The sequence below is a fragment of the Hemiscyllium ocellatum genome, chromosome 1, assembly GCF_020745735.1.
Source record: "Hemiscyllium ocellatum isolate sHemOce1 chromosome 1, sHemOce1.pat.X.cur, whole genome shotgun sequence".
NCBI classification, from domain to species: domain Eukaryota; kingdom Metazoa; phylum Chordata; class Chondrichthyes; order Orectolobiformes; family Hemiscylliidae; genus Hemiscyllium; species Hemiscyllium ocellatum.
In genome coordinates, this window is record NC_083401.1 from 75770252 (window position 1) to 75792144 (window position 21893).

At 41.0% G+C, this 21893-nt stretch overlaps 1 protein-coding gene across 1 annotated transcript; it reads left to right on the plus strand.

Moving 5' to 3' along the window:
- The first annotated feature begins 903 nt into the window (after positions 1 to 903).
- On the plus strand, positions 904 to 18555 carry LOC132818902 (granzyme K-like). The gene is made up of 5 exons (XM_060830042.1): positions 904 to 968; positions 1049 to 1193; positions 11448 to 11595; positions 12535 to 12810; positions 18164 to 18555. Exons 1-5 carry the CDS (start codon positions 905 to 907, stop codon positions 18362 to 18364), a joined length of 834 nt encoding a protein of 277 aa, XP_060686025.1. The 5' UTR covers position 904; the 3' UTR covers positions 18365 to 18555.
- The last annotated feature ends 3338 nt before the right edge of the window (positions 18556 to 21893 follow it).

Below are 21893 nucleotides of genomic sequence, written 5' to 3' on the forward strand. Positions count from 1 at the left end.
CTTACCTTGAATCCCCAACACTTTGAGTAAGCAACTTTTGGATGTTTAGCTACACTTTTGGCAGAATTTAATGGAATTCACTGGAGGGGACTTGTTAACATAGACATGTCAAGAGAATTGGGTGGGAGTAATTATATCAGATCATAGAATTTGGAAAATTGCCATCAATTAAATTGAAGGCAGGTAGGGCCTGAGGGAAGTGTGCCAATGAACTACTTGAGAGTAATTATCCCTTGGGTCACTGAAATTTAGTGGTGACCCAGGGATTTAATTGGAGCAGCATGTTTCTTCCTGGCCTCTTGAAGGCTATCCAGAAAACTCTGTTGCTGTTGCCTGCGATGGAGCTAGGGAAAAACAGTCTATCATTAGTTAGGCGTTCAGTGCCTGACTGAGGGACCCGGCAACTGGAAGTGTGGGGTGCAGGCATGGGGAGAATGCTGCTGAAAAACACTCTGTGCTGTATTGGTATTTACCATTAAAAACAAGGAATATGCGTACATTCTCTGGCCAGCTTTCTAGTATCTTTGTGTCAGTAAATTTAAAAAAAATTAAAACCAAAAAAAATGAATGGATGAAGAAATCTAAATTGGAATTTAAAAGTAGCTTTCTTTGTAAACAGTATTCATGCCATTTTTTTAAAAAAATGGCTTTGCCCAGCAGGGACTTTCCACTTTATTGTCAAATGGTAAGCTGTGATCAACACAACAATATTAATATTGCTGTAAGATTGATTCAGAGCAGTATCTTGTGATAACGTTGTGGCATGAAATTATAGATAAAACGGGAAAGAAAAGAAACGGTTTATTGCTGTAAGAAGTGTCACTTCAGTGTAACCCTGGATGAAACCACATCCTCCTAACAGGCTACAAGACCTGCTTGTGAACTAAAACTGAATTTGAACAATATGGGCAGCATGCTTCAAGTGACATGTATTGCTTTGGTATTCAGCATCTTAACTGGCCAAAGCTGTAAGTATATTGTCAACTATGTTGGTAACATCACACGAGTGAGTGCTCTTTGTGATAATTAAGTTTGATTTCTCTTCTAGCCGACTGCATGGAAATCATCGGAGGTCATGATGTTAAGGCATATTCAAAACCTTATATGGTGTCTATTCAGGTGAACAATCAGCATGTATGTGGAGGAACGTTGATCCAAACCAAATGGGTTCTGACTGCAGCAAACTGTGGACTGTAAGATATTTTATTTTCATTTCATGGAGGTTTCAAATTAGAGAGAGCAATGCATACTTTCACAGTACTAATTAGTGGTTTCAATCTAATGTGTTATTAAATTGAGTTTACAAATTTAATTGCCGTAGCTGAAATTTTGCACGTGTTAATATGTTTGTACTGAGCTATTATCTGGATCTGAATAGAGTGCAGCCTGCTGAAGATAGATACTAAAACTTTCAGCATGAAGTCCATTGACACATGTGTTGGCAGCATCTGATAACAATGAGGACATTAAAAGAAGGAGCTACAAACTGAATAGATACGTGGTACTAATCATCCAGGAACTTCTAGATCTGGAAACATCTCGGACAATTTGAATGCAATTAATGCAACACCTTTATTTAATAAGGTTAGGGGACAAAAGGCAGGAAACTATAGGCCAGTTAGCTTAAAGTCTGTTATTGGGTAAATATTAAAGTCTATTATTATTGGAAGAATGTTACAGACTATTATGAAGGATGACATAGCAGAGCATTTAGAACTATGTAATTTGATCAAGTAGGGTCAACATGCCTTTATAAATTGGAAATCATGTCCAACAAATTTACTGGAATTCTTTGAGGAGGTAGCAAGTAGAATAGATAAGGGGAAACAGTGGATGTAATATGTTTGGATTTTCAGAAGAAGCTTAACAAGATAGGCACACGTTAGGTTACTTGATAAGATAAAAACCTATGGTGTTGGAGGTAGCATATTATATATGCACAGATGATTGGCTAACTAATATAAAACAGAGAGTTAGGAATAAGAGGAGTACTTTCAGAATGGTAACCTGTAACTTAAGAAAGACTGCAATATCAAACTATTAACTATTATTTCTACTTTATACAAAGACCTTTAATGTTGAACTTTTAACTATATTTCTTTCACTTTTCTATTTTGTACCTCAGATTTTGTACCTAAGTACCTTTGTACTTAAGATGGTACCAGGAATGGCAACATTGTACATTTTTCACAGTACTCCTGTATCCCTATACTTGAGTACACATGGTTCTAATCTATTATTAGACAAGGGGACCAAAACTGTTCACAGTATTCCAGTTGTGGTCTGAGTAGTATCTTGTATAGTTGTAGTAAAACCTCCCTAACTTTATACTCCATTCTCTTTGATTCATTAGCTTACATCCATTTCTTTCTCTGTTAACTGCTGAATTGAAATGTTAACTTTTTGTGATACATGGATGAGGGGTCCCCATCCCTCTGTTCCATAGCTTATTTTTAAATTCACATGTGCGATGTGGACATTGCTGGCTATGCCAGCCTTTATTGCCCATCCCTAGTTTCCCTGGAGAAAGTGATGGTGAGCTGCTTTCTTGAACTGCTACAGCCCACGTGCTCAGGGAAGGAATCCAGGATTCCTCCATTTAAGTAATAGCCAGCTTCTCTAGTCTTCCTGCCAAAGTGTGTTACCTCATATTTTCCCATATTATATGCCATGTGCAAAGTTTATGCCCAGTCCTTTAACTTACATCAATCCCTTTGCAGACTCATGTATCATCCTCACTACATACCTTTTCACCCATTTTTGTGTTATTTGTAAACTTAGACATAATATATTTAGTTCCCTCATCTAAATCATTAATATGTATTGTGAAGGACTGAGGTCCAAGCACTGACCCCTGCAATACCTCACTTCTTACTGTCAGCCACTCAGAAAAGGACCTGTTTATCCCTGTCATTGTTTCAGTTCTCTATGCATCTGAATACTCTACCCCAAATCCCATGCTCTTTAATTTTACATGCTAATATCTGATATGGGACTTTCACTGGTGGCGTAAGCTGATAATTTGAATGAAAGCAGCAGTGAGTAGAGAAATGGACCAGGCAATAATTTTGGAAAGCAAAACTCATGGGATTTATCATGGGAAGTCAAAAATGCAACAAATTCCTACCAAAGATGCTCAATTCTGTCCTTTATTTATTCTTTCATTTGATGTGAGTGTAGTCGCTGATGCCAATACTTGTTGCCCACACCTAATTGCCCTGGAGATAGCAGTGAAATTTATTTTTGGACCACAATAGTTCATGTTGTTGAGTTTATATGGGTGCACCCCCAGTGCTGTCAGGAAAGGAGCTCCATGCAGAGCACTGATCTAGTAACAGAGAAGGAGCAGTGACAGTGTTCCAAATGGGGATGCTGTGTATCTTGGACAGGAACTTGCTGGTGGTACTCCCATGCATCTGCTGCCCTGGAGCTTCAAGACGGTAAGGATGCCCTGGGCAGCACGGTGGCACAGTGGTTAGCACTGCTGCCTCACAGCGCCTGAGACCCGGGTTCAATTCCCGATTCAGGTGTGGAGTTTGCACGTTCTCCCCGTGTCTGCGTGGATTTCCTCTGGGTGCTCCGGTTTCCTCCCACAGTCCAAAGATGTGCGGGTCAGGTGAATTGGCCACGCTAAATTGCCCGTAGTGTTTTGTAAGGGGTAAATGTAGGGGTATGGGTGGGTTGCGCTTCGCCGGGTCGGTGTGGACTTGTTGGGCCGAAGGGCCTGTTTCCACACTGTAAGTAATCTAATCTAATCTAAAAAAAAAGTTGTGAGTCTGGAAGGTGCAGTTGAAGGAGCCTGGGTGAGTTGTGCAGTGCATCTTGTAGCTGGTGCACACTGCTGCAATATGCCCTGGTGGTGAAGGGAGAAATGTTTAAGATAGTAGAGGGACAGTTAATCAAGTAGATTGCACTTAGCTGCCCATTGTCAATATTCGTGAATCTTGTTGAAGCTTCACCCATCTAGACAAATGGATAGTATTCACTCTGACCTTATATGTCTATGTTGTGGACAGACTTTGGATAGTTGGGAAGTGAATTACACACTGCTGCATTTCCAGCCTCGGAATCTGGTGTTGTAACCATGGCACTTTCACAGCTAGTTCATTTGTGTGACCATGATACTCAGGGGAGTCACTCTCGCCTCACCTTTGGAATTCAGCTCTTTTGTCTATCTCAGTATCTTTCGAACCAATGTGAAAGCAAGTCATCTTCGATCTCGAGGAAGTGCCTAAGAAAAATAAATTTACATTTAGAAAGCAACGTGGTTGATAGATGAAGGAAGGACTGTAGATGGCATACACATGAACTTTAGAACGCATTTCATAAGGTTCCCCATTGTAGACTAATGGAGAAACAGAAGTCACATGGTGTTCTAGCTAAGTGGAAAAGAATTGATTGAGCAACAGGAGACAGAGAGTAATAGTTGAAGGGAGTTTCTCAAAATGGAGAAAGGTGACCAGTGGTTTTCCACAGGGATCAGTGCTGGGGCCACTGTTGGTGATATACATAAATGATCTGGAAGAGGGCATTGTTGGTCTGATCAGTAAATTTGCAGATGACACGAAGATTGGTGGAGCAGCAGAAAGCATAAGGGACTGTCAAAGAATACAGGAGAATATAGATAGACTTTAGAGTTGGGTGGAGAAGTGGCAGATGGAGTTCAATTCAGGCAAATGTGAGGTGTTGCATTTTGGGAAGTCTAATTCTAGACCAAACTATACTGTAAAAGGAAGAGCCTTGGGAAAAGTTGATGAGCAGAGAGATCTGAGAGTTCAGGTCCGTTGTACCCTGAAGGTGGCTGCACAGGTAGGTAGAGTGGTCAAGAAGGCATAGAACATAGAACAAAGAACATAGAACAATACAGCACAGAACAGGCTCTTCAGCCCTTGATGTTGTGCCAACCTGTGAACTAATCTAAGCCCAATCCTCCTACATTATCCCATCATCTTCCATGTGCTTATCCAAGGATTGTTTAGATCTCCCTAATGTGGCTGAGTTAACTACATTGGCAGGTAGGGCATTCCATGCCCTTACACTCTATAAAGAACCTGCCTCTGTCTTAAACCTATCACCCCACAATTTGTAGCTATGTCCCCTCATACAAGCTGATGTCATCAGCCTAGGAAAAAGACTTTCACTGTCCGCCCTATCTAATCCTCTGGTCATCTTGTATGTCTCTATCAAATCCCCTCTGAGCCTTCTTCCTTCCAATGAGAACAGACTCAACTCTCTCAGCCTTTCCTCATAAGACTTTCCCTCCTTCTTTCCAGACGAGGCAACATCCTGGTAAATCTCCTCTGTACCTTTTCCAATGCTTCCGCATCCTTCTGTAATGGGGCGACCAGAACTGTACACAATATTCCAAGTGCGGCTGCACTAGCGTTTTGTATAGTTGCAGCATGACATTATGGCTCCGGACCTCAATCCCTCTACCAATAAAACCTAACACACCATATGACTTCTTAACAGCACCATCAACCTGGGTGGCAGCATGTACATGGACTCCAAGATCTGTCTGCACATCCACACTACCAAGAATCTTTCCATTGACCTAATATTCTGCCTTCCTGCCATTCTTCCCAAAGTGCATCACCTCACATGTGTCTGCATTGAACTCCATTTGCCACCTCTCAGCCCAATTCTGCAGTTTAGCCAAGTCCCCCTGCAATCTGCAACATTCTTCCGCACTGTCCACTACTCCACCAACTTTAATGCCATCTGCAAACTTACCAACCCATCCACCTATGCCTGTGTCTAAGTCATTTATAAAAATGACAAACAGCAGTGGTCCCAAAACAGATCTTTGTGGCACACCATTAGTAACCAGTCTCCAGGCTGAATATTTTCCATCAACCACCACTCATTGCCAGTTTCTAATCTAAACTGCTAAATCACCCTCAATCCCATGCCTCTGTATTTTCTCCAATAGCCTACCATGTGGAACCTTATCAAAGGCTTTACTGAAATCCATGTACACCATGTCAACTGTCCTACTCTCATCTACATGCTTGGTCACCTTCTCAAAAAACTCAATGAGGTTTGTGAGACACGATCTGCCCTTGATAAACCATGTTGACTATCTGCAATCAAATTGTTGCTTGCTAGATGATTATAAATCCTATCTCTTATAATCTTTTCCAGAACTTTTCCTACAACAGACGTAAGGCTCGCTGGTCCATAATTACCTGGGTCATCTCTGTTGCCCTTCTTGAACAAGGGCACAACATTTGCAATCCTCCAGTTCTCTGTGTTAAACCTATAGACAATGAAGATTCAAAGATCAAAGCCAAAGGTCCAACATCATCTCCCTAGCTTCCCAGATAATCCTTGGATAAATCCCATCCAGCCAGATGACTTGTCTACTTTCACTCCTTCTAGAATTGATAACATCTCTTCCTTACTAATCTTGGTCCTTTCTAGTCTAATATCTTGTATCTCATTCTTCTCCTCCACAATATTCTCCTTTTCCTGAGTAAAAACCAATGAGAAATATTTGTTTAGTGCCTCTCCAAGCTCCACAGGGTCTTCACACAACTCCCACTTCTGTCTTTGATTGGCCTTATTCCTACTCTAGTCATCCTTTTATTCCTCACCTACCTATAGAAAGCTTTAGGGTTCTCCTTTATTCTATTTGCTAAAGACTGCTCATGTCCTCTCTTTGCTCTTCTTAACTCTCTCTTTAAATTTTCCTAGCTAATCTGTAACTCATCCGAATCACCTCGTCTCACCATCACATAAGCCTCTTTCTGCTTAACAAGAGATGCAATTTCTGTAGTAAACCACGGTTCCCTTTCCTCATCACTTCTTCCCTGCTTGACAGGGACATACCTATCAAGGACATGCAATATCTGTTCCTTAAACGGTGGATCAGTGGTTAGCACTGCTGCCTCACAGCACCAGGGTCCCAGGTTTGATTCCAGCCTCAGGGGACTGTCTGTGTGGACTTTGTACATTCCCCCCGTGTCTGTGTGGGTTTCCTCTGGGTGCCTCCCACAGTCCAAAGATGTGCAGGTCAGGTGAATTGGCCATGCTAAATTGTCCATAGTGTTAGGTGCATTAGCCAGAGGGAAATGGGTCTGGGTGGGTTACTCTTCGGAGGGTCGGAGTGGACTTGTTGGGCTGAAGGGCCTGTTGCCACACTGTAGGGAATCTAATCTCTTAAACCAGCTCCACATTTCGATTGAACCCATCCTCTGCATTTTGCTCTCCCATTCTATGCATCCTAAGCCTTGTCTGATTGCATTATAATTCCCTTGCCTCATCGATAGCTCTTGCCCTGTGGCATGTTTCTGTCACTAAATTAAACATAACTGAATTATGGTCTTTCTCTCAAAAGTGCTCACTTACCACTAAATCAAACACCTGGTCTGGTTCATTATCAAGTACCAGATCTAGTGTGGCCTTCCCTCTTGTCAGCCCTTCGACATACTGTGTCTGGAAACCTTCCTGCACACATTGGACAAAAACTGATCCATCTGACATACTAGAGTTATAGCATTTTCTGTCAATGTTGGGGAAGTTAAAGTCCTCCATAATAACCACCCTGTTCCTTTCACTCCTTCCCAAAATGGTTTTGCTGATCCTCTCCTCCACATCCCTGGAATTCTGCAGAGGCCTATTAAAAATCTCCCAGCAGTGTGACCCCTCCTATCCTGTTTCGAACCTCAGCCCATACTACCTAAGTAGAGGAGTCCTTGTCAAAAGTTGTTTCAGCCACTGTTACATTGTCCTTGACTAACAAGGCCACACCTCCCCCTTTTTCTGTTCTTAATGAAAGATCTAAATCCTGGAACCTGCAGCATTCATTCCTGGTCCTACTCTATCCATGTCTCCGAAATGGCCGTGACATCAAAGTCCCAGGTATCTATCCATGCTGCAACTCATCCACATTATTTTGGATACTTCCGGCATTGAAGTAGGCACACTTCAAACCAGCTTGCTGTCTGCCAGAACATATGGTATGCTTGCCTTCATCAAATAGGGTATTGAGTATAAGAGCTAGCAGGTCATGATAAAATTGTACAAGACTTCGGCTGAAAGGAGATTGAGGGGAGGCCGATTGAGGTCTACAAAATCATGAAGGGTATAGGCAAGGTAGATAGAGATAAGCTTTTTCCCAGAGTGAGGGATTCAATAACACGAGGTCACATGTTCAAGGTGAGAGGTGAAAAGTTTAAGGGGGACACACATGGAAAGTACTTTATACAGAGGCTGGTAGGTGCTTGGAACATGTTGCCAGCAGAGGTAGAAGAGGCAGGCATGGTAGATTCATTTAAGGTGCGTCTGAACAGATGCATGAGTAGGTGGGGAGCAGAGGGATACAGATTCTTAGGAATTTGGCGATAGGTTTAGACAGTGGATTTGGATTGGCTCATGCTTGGAGGGCCAAAAGATCTGTTCCTGGGCTGTAAATTTTCTTCGTTCTTTGTAAAAAAACAATAAAAAGAATGGATAAAGTGCAACAACTACGATGAAGAATAAATGTGATCAGTTAAGGTGTGAGAATAACTGATCAAGCAAAAGAATAAGGTAGAGTCCCAGTCAAGAGTTCTGTACATAATTGCATGTAGTGTAAGAAATGAAAGAAGTGAAGTAGACGTCCCATTGAATCTAGAGGGTATGATATCGTGATGATCACTTAGATCTGTCTCCAGGCTGGATATGTCGCAAGATAAATACTCCTGGTAATATAGGTCTCTAACAAGGAACAGGGAAACTGAAAAACAGGGAGATGTAGTTAGATTAATAAAGCACACTGTTATTACTTTGTAAAGAGGGCATGTCAGTAATTGTGAGCAGACAGCAGAAAGTCATTTGGTAAAATTGAGGAATAGAAAATGTTGCATTTTTTTGGGAATTGTTTATAGATTTGATTGTGCTAAAGAAATAAAATGATACATGGTTACAAAGACAAGTAAGTAGCATGGAACCAAGTTCTGCAGAGTTCTACGGAGTGAGGCACTTCTGTACAGTAACGGAACAGGCGTTGTTCCGGTGTTCTATCTTTATGTGGTCTGAGAAAAGGAGTGCAGCTACTGAGAACTGAGGTCTAAGGCACAAATTAAAATGAATAGTTTACAGCACTAATTAAATCTAAAGAGAGAAAGTATTTGGGCATGGAGAACTTGTTGCTTGGGGGACTCACATGCAGATGTGTCTTTCGAAACAAAAACAGAAATTGCTGGAAAATCTCAGCAGGTCTGGCAGCATCTATGGAGAGAAATCAAAGTTAATGTTTCAGGTTGAATGATCATTCTTCAGAGGTCTGACAAACGGTTACTGAATTTGAAATGTTAACTCTGATTTCAGATTCTGCCAGACCTATTGAGATTTTCCAGCAATTTTTGTTTTTGTTTCAGATTTCCAGCATCCACAGCTCTTTTGATTTTTTTGTCATATGTCTTTAGAAGTTTGACATTGAGGTCAGGCTTTCTGAATTTAAGGGGCTGCTGGGATCACTGTGGGAAGTTCAAAGATTCCTGGAGCAAAAGCAGAAATTGCTGAAGAAACTCAGCAAGTCTGTCAGCATCTGTGCAGAGAAAGCAGAATGCATGTTTCAAGTCTAATGAAGGATCAGTAGACTCAAAACGTTAACTCTGTGTTGCTCTTCACAAATGTTGCCAGATCTGTTAGGTTTCTCAAGCAATTTCTGCTTTTGTTTCAGATATTCAGCATCTGCAATTCTTTATTTTGTTTTAGCGATTCCTAAAAATGGGACATTCAAGAGAATGAGAGAAGATATGAGGTGCTACATTTTAGAAAGGCAAATCAGGGCAGGACTTAATGGTTAGGGCCTGGGGTAGGTTGCTGAACAAAGAGACCTTGGAGTGCAGTTTCATTGTCTCAAGTCAACACGGTAGTGAAGAAACCATTTGGAAGCTTGCCTTTATTGGTCAGTGCATTGAGTATAAAAGTTGGGAGATCATGTTGTTGCAGTACAGGACATTAGTTAGGTTACTTTTGGAATACTGTGTTCAATTCTAGTCTCCCTGCTATACGAAAGATACTGTGAAACTTGAAAGCATTCAGAAAAGATTTACAAAGATGTTGCCAGTGTTGGAGGCTTTGAACTATAGGGAGGGGCTGAATAAGCTGGGGCTGTTTTCCCAGGAGTGTTGGAGGCTGATCTTAAAGAAGTTTAAAAAATCATGATGGACATGGATAGAGTGAATAGCCAAGGTCTTTTCCCCAAGGTAAGGGAATCCAGAACTAGAAGGCATAGGTTTAAGGTGAGAGGGAAAGATTTAAAAGGGATCGAAGGGGTAACTTTTTCTCTCAGAGGGTGATATATGTATGGAATGAGCTGCTAGAGGAAGTGGTGGAAGCTGGTATAATTACAATATTTAAAAGGCATCTGGGTGGGTAAATGAATAGGAAGGATTTAGAGGGAAATGGGCCAAATGCCAGCTTTTTTAGATTAATTTAGAATATCTCTTCAGCATGGATGTGTTGGACAAAAGGATCTGTTTCTGTGCTGTACATCTTTATGATTCGATGTGCAGTTTAGGTGGATTGGAGATGTTACATTGCCCATGGTGTCCTGAGACGTGCACGCTATATGGATTAACCATAGGAAACGTACGGTTACAGGGATAGGATAGGGGAGTGGGTCAGGGTTGGATGCTCTACAGAGGATCGGTGTGGACATGATCAGCCAAATGGCTTTTTCCCTACTTTAGGGATTCTATGGTTCTAGTTCAGCATAGTAAATGGGTAGCTATTCAGGAGTCTTGGAAGAGGACTGTCAGGAATAACAGCATTTTGAAGGAATATGATCCAGACCATAGCATTAACTGGACGAGAAAGTGAGGTGTGCAGATGCTGGAGATCAGAGCTGAAAATGTGTTACTGGAAAAGCGCAGCAGGTCAGGCAGCATCCAAGGAACGGGAAATTCGATGTTTCGGGCATAAGCCCTTCATCAGGAATTAACTGGCCAGGGACTACACAGGAGAGAACAGAAAAATGTAGAAGTAGTGGCTTTAAATGAGATTCCACAGCAAGAAAGACGGACAGACATTTCTGATCTTATTCAAAAGAGATAGATTGAACCTGAACAGAACAAGGTTGGGAGGTGTACCTGGAATTAAATTGAGTGAGTACTAACATATCGAGGAGAAAACAGGTGCAGCGACAATAATAACAATTTTCATAGACTGCTGTGAAAAAATATTAGGTTCACAATTGTCCTTTCATGAAGGAAATCTGTAATCTTCACCTGGTCTGACCTACATGTGACTCCAGATGCATAGTAATATGAGTATCTCTTAACTGGCCTTTAATATGGCTGAGCAAGCCATCAATTCAAAATCAAATAGGAATGGGTAACCAATGATACAAATCCCATTAAAGAACAGATACTAAAGTGATGTTGGGCATTTTTTTTACATTAAGGGTGTAAATTAAATGCAAGTTGTTGATTCACCAAGTGATGTTTCACCAACAGGTTGATCAAGAAAAAGAAAGCCACGGTGGTTCTTGGAGCTCGTTCACTCCAAAAGAAGGATAATATTGAACAAATCATTTCTGTTAAAAGGTTATCCCCATACCCTGAATTCAAAAATAAAATAGAAAATGACATCATGCTTTTGGAGGTAATTGTTGTTCAGTGAGTTTTCTATAAATTTCTTCAGTGGGTGGGATCTGGAAAACTTGCTGACTGAAACAGAAAGGGCCGGATTTTTTAAACAAAGACAAAAATTACTGGAAAAACACAGCAGGACTGGCAGCAGTTGTGGAGAGAAAACAGAGTTAATTTTTTCATAATTCTGAAGAGGGGTCACCGAACCTGAAACATCAACTCTGCTTTCCCTCCACAAATGCTGCCAGACCTGTCAAGATTTTCCAGTAATTTTTGTTTTTGTTTTGATTTTCTGCATCAGCAGTTCTTTTTTTTTTCTGTTTAGGGTGGGATTTTTACAGGATTGTCAGATTGAAATATAGTGGACATTCTAGGTGTCGATATCATTTTGCAAATGTGTTGCTGGTCAAAGCACAGCAGGCCAGGCAGCATCTCAGGAATAGAGAATTCGACGTTTCGAGCATAAGCCCTTCATCAGGAATAATTCTGATGAAATATTCCTGATGAAGGGCTTATGCTCGAAACGTCGAATTCTCTATTCCTGAGATGCTGCCTGGCCTGCTGTGCTTTGACCAGCAACACATTTGCAGCTGTGATCTCCAGCATCTGCAGACCTCATTTTTTACTCGATATCATTTTGTTTGTATTCACTTATTTTGCAAATCATATTGCATTATTTGCTTCTTACTACGTGATGCTACCAGCAATTCTTTACTTACAACTTATCATCTAGTTTCACAAATCCAAAATTGCACTTATTCATCCTAAAATATTGGAAGAACCTTTTTGAACTATACACAAGCTTCAATGTCTCTTGGCTGGCCTTGACATTTTTCACACATTGAACTTGAACAAATGACTGGCAAGACTATTGTATACTTACATTTTATGTGCTTGCCTGTAGTGACTTGAGAAACAAGTGGAGACAGTAACATTTTTCTTATTGTTACAGTTAGCACAAGCTGCAGATGTTAAGAAGAAAGGTGTTGATATCTTGAAATTGCCAACTTCAACAAAGGACCCTAAAGCTGGAGTAAATTGCAGAATCATTGGATGGGGACAAACCAGTCCCAGGGATAAAAAACAGTCTGATACTTTGAAAGAGGCAACCATATCAGTGATTGACCGGAAAACCTGTAATAGTAAAAAATATTACAATGGGAGCCCAGTCATAACAGACAACATGATTTGTGCAGGTGACAAAAAAGGCAGAAAAGATTCCTGTCTGGTAAGTTACATAGTATGATTTGAAGGATTTTTATAAACAGATAATGGACTTTGCTGTGAGATACACTGATATTTATCCGCTGAGATAGGGACTATATATGAGCAATAAAAACTTGCATTAATGTACCACCTCTCACAACCTCAAGTCCATTACAAGAAAGCATTTTGAAGTATAATCACTGGTCTAATGTTGGAAATGCAAAAATTGATGTGTGGACAGAGTGGCACGGTGACTTAGTGGTTAGCACTGCTACCTCATAGCACCAAGGATCGGGTTCAGTTCCAACTTTGGGTGACTATCTCTGTGGAGTTTGCATGTTCTCCCCATGTGTGTGCGGGTTTGCCCTGGTTTCCTCCCACAGTCCAAGGATGTGCAGGCTAGGTGAATTAGCCATGCTAAATTGTCCAGCGTGTTCGGTGCATTAGTAAGAGGGAAATGGAGGTGGGTGGGTTACTCTTCAGAGGGTTGGTGTGGATATGTTGGGCTGAAGGGCCTGTTTCCACACTGTAGAGAATCTAATCTAATCTCAAGATGCCATCAGACTCTATGAGCAGAATCTTGTAGGGAACTGAACAATATGGTGAGAAATGTGGCCGAATCATGTGAGGTCTATTGGGCAAATGTTTCTGCAAGACAGCAGAGAGTTGCTTCTGAACAGGGATTGTTGCTTTTTAATGACTTATTAACTGGAGATCTCCCGATATTAATACACAAAGTCCTATCATAACATCTGGCTTGAGCAAATCAATGCTGAGAATTCTTAACATGGACATCAGATGCCTTTGAAAGATGGCATTGGTATTGGGGGTGCCAGTGCACTCCGGTATCCCAGGAGTGGGGAGTTGTTCTGAGGATGGCAGGTGGTAGAATGGGGTTAGAATTGGATGAGATGGGCTCAATAGGGGTGGGGAACATAAGACATGCCCTCCAATCCAGGCAGCATCTTAGTAAGTTTCGTCTACACTGTGTCTAAAGCATTTACATCCTTCCTATAATAAGGCAAGCAGAACTGGACACAATATTCCAAGTGTGGTCTAATCAGGATTTTATAGAGCTGCAGCAAAACCCTACAGCTCTTAAACTCAATCCCCCTTTTCAGGAAAGCCAAAACACCATTTGCCTTCTTTATAACCCTATCAACTTTGGTGGCAAATTTGAGGGATCAATGTACATGGACCCCAAGAACTGGCTGTTCCTCCACACTGCCATGAATCCTGTCTTTAACGTTGTATTCATCATTCAAATTTAACCTTCCAAAATGAATCACTTCACATTAATCCAGGTTGAACTCCATCTGCCATTCCTCAGCCCAGCTCTGCATCCCGTCAATGTTGTAGTCTGCAAAAGTCCAAGACACTATCTACAACACCACTGAACTTTGTGTCATTGGTAAACTTACTAACCCACCCTTCCACTTTTTCATCCAAGTCATTTTTAAAATCACAAAGAGCAGAGGCCCAAGAACAGATCTCAGCGGGACACTACTGGTCACCAACCTCCAGGCGGAATACTTTCCATCCACTACCACTCACTGTCTTATTTTGGCCAGCCAATTCTGTATCCATACATCCAAATCTCCCTCTATCTCATGCCTCCTAACTTTCTGAATGAACCTACCATGGGGAACCTTATCAAATGCCTTCCTAAAATCCATACACAACCACATTCACTGCTCAATCTTCATCAACATATCTCATCACATCCTCAAAAAATTCAATAAGGCTTGTGAAGCATGACCTGCTTCTCACAAAGACATGCTGACTATATTTAATCAAACTATGTTTTTCCAGATAGTCATAAATTCTATTTCTCAGAATCGTTTCCATGATCTTATTAATCACAGTCATACAAGTGAATGGTCTGTAATTCCCAGGGACTTCCCTATTCCCTTTCTTGAACAGAGGAACAACATTCACCTCCCTCCAATCAGACATTACTACTCCCATGGAGAGTGAGGATGCAAAGATCATCGCCAGAGGTGCAGCAATCTCGTTCCTCACTTCCTGTAGTAACCTTGGATATATCTGGTCCAGTGCTGGGGATATATCTATCTTGATGCTTCCCAAAATTTCCAGCACATCCACTTCTTAATATCAATCTGTTCAAGCCTATTAAACTAGTTCACAGTGTTCTCACTATCAACATGTTCCCTCTCTCTAGTGAATACTGAAGTAAAAAAACTCATTTAGAGCCTCCCCTATCTCTTCAGACTCCAGGCACAAGTTCCCTTCACTATCCCTGATCGACCCTACCCTCCGATCATTCTCTAATTCCTCACGTATATGTGGAATGCCTTTCGGTTTTCCTTAATGCTTCCCACCAAGGCTTTTTTGTGCCCCTAGCTCTCTTCAGCCCATTTTTGAATTTTTTTCCTAGCTACCCTGAAATCCTCTAAAGCTGTGCCACATCCTTGCTTCCTCGACCTTAAGTAAGCTTCCTTCTTCCTTTTGACGAGAAGCTCCTTTGCTCTTGTCAACTAAGGCTCCTTCACCTTACAATTCCTTGCCTGTCTCAATGGGACAATGTTATCCAACATTAACTTGAGAGTTACACGTTAAAGAGAGATCTAAAAAGAGCCAGGAGGGGAGACATGAGAAATCATTGGCAGATAGGATCAAGGAAAACCCTAAATGTTTCTATAGATATATCAGGAATAAAAACATGACTCAAGAAAGATTAGGGCCAATCAGGGATAGTAGTGGGAAGGTGTGCATGGAGTCCGAGGAGGTAGGGGAAGTACTAAATGAATATTTTTCATCACTGGATAAAGACAATGCTGTCAAGGAGAATATTGATATACAGGCTACCAGACTAGATGGGATTGAGGTTCACAAAGAGGAGGTGTCAGCAATTCTAGAAAGTGTGAAGATAGATAAGTTCCCTGGGCTGGACAGGATTTATCCTCGGATTCCCTGGGAAGCCAAGAAGGAGATTGCAGAGCCTTTGGCTTTGATCTTTATGCCATCATTGCTTACAGGAATAGTGCCAGAAGATTGGAGGATAGCAAATATTGTCCCCTTGTTCAAGAAGGGGAGTAGAGACAACCCTGGGAATTACAGACCAGTAAGCCTTACTTTGATTGTGGGTAAAGTGTTGGGAAAGGTTATAAGAGATAGGATTTATAATCATCTTAGAGGAATATGTTAATTAGGGATAGTCAACAAAGTTTTGTGAAAGATAAGTCATACCTCACAAACCGTTTTGAGTTCTTTGAGATGGTGACCAAACAGGAGGATGAGGGTAAAGTGTTTGATTGTATATGGATTTCAGTAAGGTGTTCAATAAGATTCCCCATGGTATGCTATTGCACAAAATACAGATGCATAGGATTGAAGACGATTTAACAGTTTGGATCAGAAATTGGCTAGCTGAAAGAAAACAGATGGTGGTGGTTTATGGGAAATATTCATCCTGGAGTTCAGTTATTGTGGTTTACAGCAAGGATCTGTTTTGGGGCCGCTGCTGTTTGTCATTTTTATAAATGACCTAGATGAGGCTGTAGAAGGATGTGTTAGTACATTTGCAGATGACACGAAGGTCGGTGGAGGTGTGCATAGTGCTGAAGGGTGCTGTAGGTTACAAAGGGACATAGATAAACTGCAGAGCTGGGCTGAGAAGTATGAGGTGATTCACTTTTGAAGGAGCAACAGTAGTAAAGAGTACTGGGCAAATGGTAAGATTTGTGGTAGTGTAGATGAGCAGAGAGCTCTCAGTGTCCATGTACATAGATCCCTGAAAGTTGTCACCCAGGTTTATAGGGTTATTAAGGTGACATTCAGTGTGTTAGCCTTTATTGGTAGAGGGATTGAGTTTTGGAGCCATGAGGTCATTTTGCAGCTTGTAAAACTCCGGTGCAGTCACAGTTGGAGTATTGCACACAGTTCTGGTTATTGCGTTCTAGGAAGGATGTGGAATCTTTGGAAAGGGTTCAGAGGCGACTTACTAGGATGTTGCCTGGTATGGAGGGAAAGTCATATGAGGAAAGGCTGAAGTACTTGAAGCTGTTTTCATTATAGAGAAGAAGGTTGAGAGGTGACTTAATTGATATATATAAGATAATCAGAGGGTGGACAGTGAGAGCCTTTTTTCCTCAGATGGTAATGGCTAGCATGAGGGGACATAGCTTTAAACTGAGGGGTGATAGATATAGGACTGATGTCAGAGGTAATTTCTTTACTCAGAGAGATGTAGGGACATGGAATGCATTGCCTGCACAGTAGTAGACTCACTAACTTTAAGGACATTTAAATAGTCATTGGATAAACATATGGATGATAATGGTATAGGATAGATGGGTTTCAGATTGGTTCTACATGTCGGCACAACATCGAGGGCCAGAGGGCCTGTACTATGCTGTATTGTTCTGTGTTCTGTGTTGTACTCACAACAAGGCTCCTTAAACAGCCTCCACATTTCTGTTGTGCCTTTTCAGTAAAACAATTGTTTCCAATTTATACTCCACAGCTCTTGTCTAATAGCAATATAATTTCCCCTCCTCCAATTAAATACCTTCCCATACTGTCTGCTCCTCTCCCTCTCCATGGCTGTGTAAAGGTGAGGCAGTTGTGGTCACTGTCACTGAAATGCTCTCCCACGGAGAGATCTGACACCTCTAGCACCAAATCCAATATGGCCTCCCCTCTAGTCGGCCTATGTACATGTTGAATCAGGAATCGCTCCTGGACACACCTGACAAAATCAGCTCCATCCAAACCATCTGCACTAAGGAGGTTCCAATCAGTATTGGGGAAGTTGAAGTCATCTATAACAACTCTGATTTATCTGCATCTTTCCAAAATCTGCTGTCCAATTTGTTCTTCCATCTCTCTGCTGCTATTGGGGGTCTTTAGAAAACACTCAATAAAATGGCAGTTCCTTTCCTGTTACTGACTTCCACCCATACTGACTCAATAGGCAAACCTTCCTCAACAACCTTCTTTTCTGCAGCTGTGATGCACTCCCTAATTTCAGTATCATGAGTTCTTTTGTTTATTTCAGCCATTGGAAACATTTTCAGGTTCCTTCCAATGTATATGCCCTGACCCCTAGCCAGTCCCCCAGGATCAGCAGCATTTCAATATTCTGGGTGGCTGCCGATGCCATTTGTGGTACCAGTACGAACACACTGTATGACGTGATGAAAGCTATTTGCCCATTTAGAGAATAAACATCAATTTGAAGAAACTGGGGCAAGTGGTTTCCTCATATTGTAAATTTCCTTGCACTTCTAAGTAAGCAATTTAATAAAAGTAGTGGGCAATCCAATCTTCATTATTAATTTCAGCACATTTTGTGTATTTGTAAATACTTTAGGAAGTATATTAAGGATATCATATTTTGTTCTTTGTCATAGGGTGATGCAGGGGGCCCATTAATGTGCAAGGTAAAGACCCTGAGCCGGAAGGAGGTCATTGCTGGAATTGCTTCCGCTGGATCTGATTGCGCGATTGCTAGACACCCTGGCATTTATACCCGGCTAACAGAAAAATATTTAACCTGGATCAAGAAAACAATTGGAGTTGTAAATTTTAATGAAACCTATGAACAAATCTGAATAAAATAGCTGCACGTTTGTTTGTTGCTACCTAGATGTAGTTCGCTTGCATTTGAGTGCATCAAAGGGAACCATGCCTGTGAAAAATATGATTTCAAGATGCCGGTGTTGGACTGGAGTGTACAAAGTTAAAAATCACACAACACCCGGTTATAGTTCAACAGGTTTAATTGGAAGCACTAGCTTTCGGAGCGCCACTCCTTCATCAGATGGTTGTGGAGGTCACAATTGTAAGACACAGAATTTATAGCAAAGGTTTACAGTGTGATGTAACTGACATTATACATTGAAAAATACCTTGATTGTTTGTTGAGTCTTTCATTGTTAGAATGACATGTTAGTTTCACTTCTTTCATATGCAAATCACAAAACATTTTTTAAAAGTTACATTCTCAGGTTAACTGTAACAATTGGTATTGGCCAGATAATATGTTGAAGGTGTTAGCCCCCTGTGTTCCCTGTCTGTGCCATAATGTTTAGACTGATTCTAATTTAAAAAGTGAGTTAACAGCGTCTTACATGGATTCATGCAGTTTTTGAGCAAAGTCTAATGTAACTCTGCAAGTGCAAATTCACCCCACAAATGTATATGTACGCGTGTGTGTGTGTGTGTGTGTGTGTGTCTGAGGTTGGGGGATGTGAGTGTGAAAGAGAGTGTATATGTGTGTGTATGTGAGTGTAAAGTTTCTAAGTCTGTAAGAGGGTGCATGTGTGAGTGTGGGAGTGTGTGTGTCTATAAGAGTTCATGTGAGTGTCTGTGTGCGTCTGTGTATACGTGTCTGTGTGTGAATAGGGGTGCCTGTGTGTGTGTGCATGTGTGTGTGCGTGTGTGTGTGTACGAGTGTCTGTGTGTGTGTATAGTGTGATGGTGGTCACCTGTGTGACATGAACCCAAAAGGTCCCGGTTGAGGCCCTCCCTATGGGTACGGAACTTAGCTATCAGCCTCTGTACTTGGTTCAAAAACTGCACGAATCCATGCAAGACTCTGTCAACTCACTTTTTAGATTAGAATCAGTCTAAACATTATGGCACAGACAGGGAACACAGGGGGCTAACACCTTCAATATATTATCTGGCTGACACCAATTGTTACAGTTAACCTGAGAATGTAACTTTTAAAAAAGTTTTGTGATTTGCATATGAAAGAGGTGAAACTGTCATGGTTATTCTAACAGATGAAAGACTCAACAGACAATCAAGGTATTTTTCAATGTATAATTTCAGTTACATCACTCTAAACTTTTGCTATAAATTCTGTGCCTTACAATTGTGTCCTCCACAACCACCTGATGAAGGAGCATCGCTCCGAAAGCTAGTGCTTCCAATTCAACCTGTTGGACTATAGCCTGATGTTTGTGTGATTTTTAACCGTGAAAAATATGTTACTGAAATAGTTTGGTCATTTGAAACTTGAACAAATCAAATGCTGATTTTTAGTCATTCATGCAAGAAAGCTACTCAAAATCCTCAAGTCTGATAGTGGCTTGTGCTTTTGAAAGCTCTAGTTACATAGCTTCTGATCAATTTTTTGTCAGATTTTAAATATTATTATCTTGATACTGGGCAATTGTTGTCTCTGTGCTAATATTATTTTCACTTGATCCTTGGAGAAAAATCATTGAACGTTTTTGGTTCTATTTCCTCTGGTGATGCTATCAGTAATGTGGCTTTATCAACTATTGTTGCTAAAAGGCAGAGACAATGTGAGATTTTATATATCAGCACTCAACACAAACTCTCAGTGATGCATGTCAGATTGCACCAATCTTGACTGTACAATCGGTCAGAGATAAGTGCGTGACCAGGAAAGGGCAAATCTTGCTGAAAGAGCAAGGAGAATCAGTTTCAGATTTACGCCACTTTTATAGAAAACTCATTTGTTAATAGATATTTTTATCAAGCTGCAGAATTTCTTTTGTCAATTTAAGAGCATTCATTTATATTTGAATTTGTGAAAATTTACTTGATATACAGAATTGAATTGAATTAGTGAAACTTGACAATATTGTTAAAAACTTGTGTACAATTCTGTTTGTTTATTTGGCCACCTAAACTCTCTTATTATCTGGAATGTATTTTAAAATGCCACAATATCTTTCTTTTACAGAAAAGTAACGATGTTGATTGTTATTCCATCTTTTAATTTGCAGGAAAGTTGAAGTTGAATCTTTAAAAGTTTGCTTTTGATGAACTGTATTGATAAATGCACAAAATTAACAATTAAAAATGCCTTCTACATATTGTCTTTGCTGTGGCCTAATTATTAAAAGATGCCATTGTGAATGGCTAGGAGAATTAGCCACCAGAAATGCTAGAGGCAATTTTGACAAAGATGCAGGGCAAGCGATAACCTCCAAGATCAGAGTAATGCATTTGTTGCTACATTCCTGGGCTGATTGATGCCTCTGCTATTTTAGCCAAAGTCTTTCCCAGAGCCATCCATGCACCAGCATTATTAAGGCAGGATCTCATTAAATTATGCAGGTTAACTTGCTTTGTTGTTTCCCCCTTTTAACCCCTGTAATCTTTGCAGAAGAAATCTGTTTAAGTGAGCAAACAAGCTAATAGAGAATCTAACCAACAATTCTTAAATAGCCAGGGGGCATTCAGAAATATTTACCTTTTTTAATGCAGCTAGGCGGACCAGTAAAAATATTCATGACATTCAATACCATCCCTAAGCTTTGCAGGATGGACGTCCTCATCAGGATCTGGCTTCCAGTTGGCTTATTGTGGGAGTTGATTGCTTTCCATCCTCACAGGATCATTGAACTGTGTCTCCAGTTTGTGAATTCCCTTTTGCAGTCTGGCAGTGGAATCAAGATAAGGTCTGGTACTCAAATTGGCGGAGCCTGTTACAGCCGAAAAAGGAAAGACTTGTGGTTAGATGATACTTTTCACGACAAATGAATGTTTCAAAGTGCTTTATAGACAATTATGAACTTTTCTTGAAGCATATTCAGCTCTATAATGTTGGAAAAGCAGCAGCTAATTCCCATTTTGCAGAATGCTCCCTGCTGACCTGTCAGAAACTTCGCAGGAGGGTGAGTGAGGTCTAAAGGCAGGTCCATCTGCCCTCATCTTATTTGAGACTCTTAAGTGGCCAGGAATGAGGAGGAACCAGAGGCAGGATTGGCAGGTGAGCCTGCTTGGGTCACAGGCGGAAAAGTTGGGAGTGGATGGGGCCTTGACTCCAGGGACAGAAACACCGTCTCCAGCCAATTAATACTCCAAAGTCAAATTTCACCAGCTGATAAACAGTCTTATTTGTTTTGTTCATGTGACATAGGCATCATAGTCTGCCCCAAGATGCCCTTGAGAAGGTGGTGCGCTGCCTTCTTGAACTGATGCAGTCCATATGCTGCCCTTAGGGAGGGAATTCCTACACCTTGAGTTCTTCAAACCATCTGTGTCGGAGGTTTGTTAATGTGGTTCAGGAGGGGTTAAACTAGTTTGGCAAGGAGGTGGGAACCAGAGCTACATATCTGAGAGGTGGGCAGTTGTAGATGGGGCAGTGACAGGGTGTAG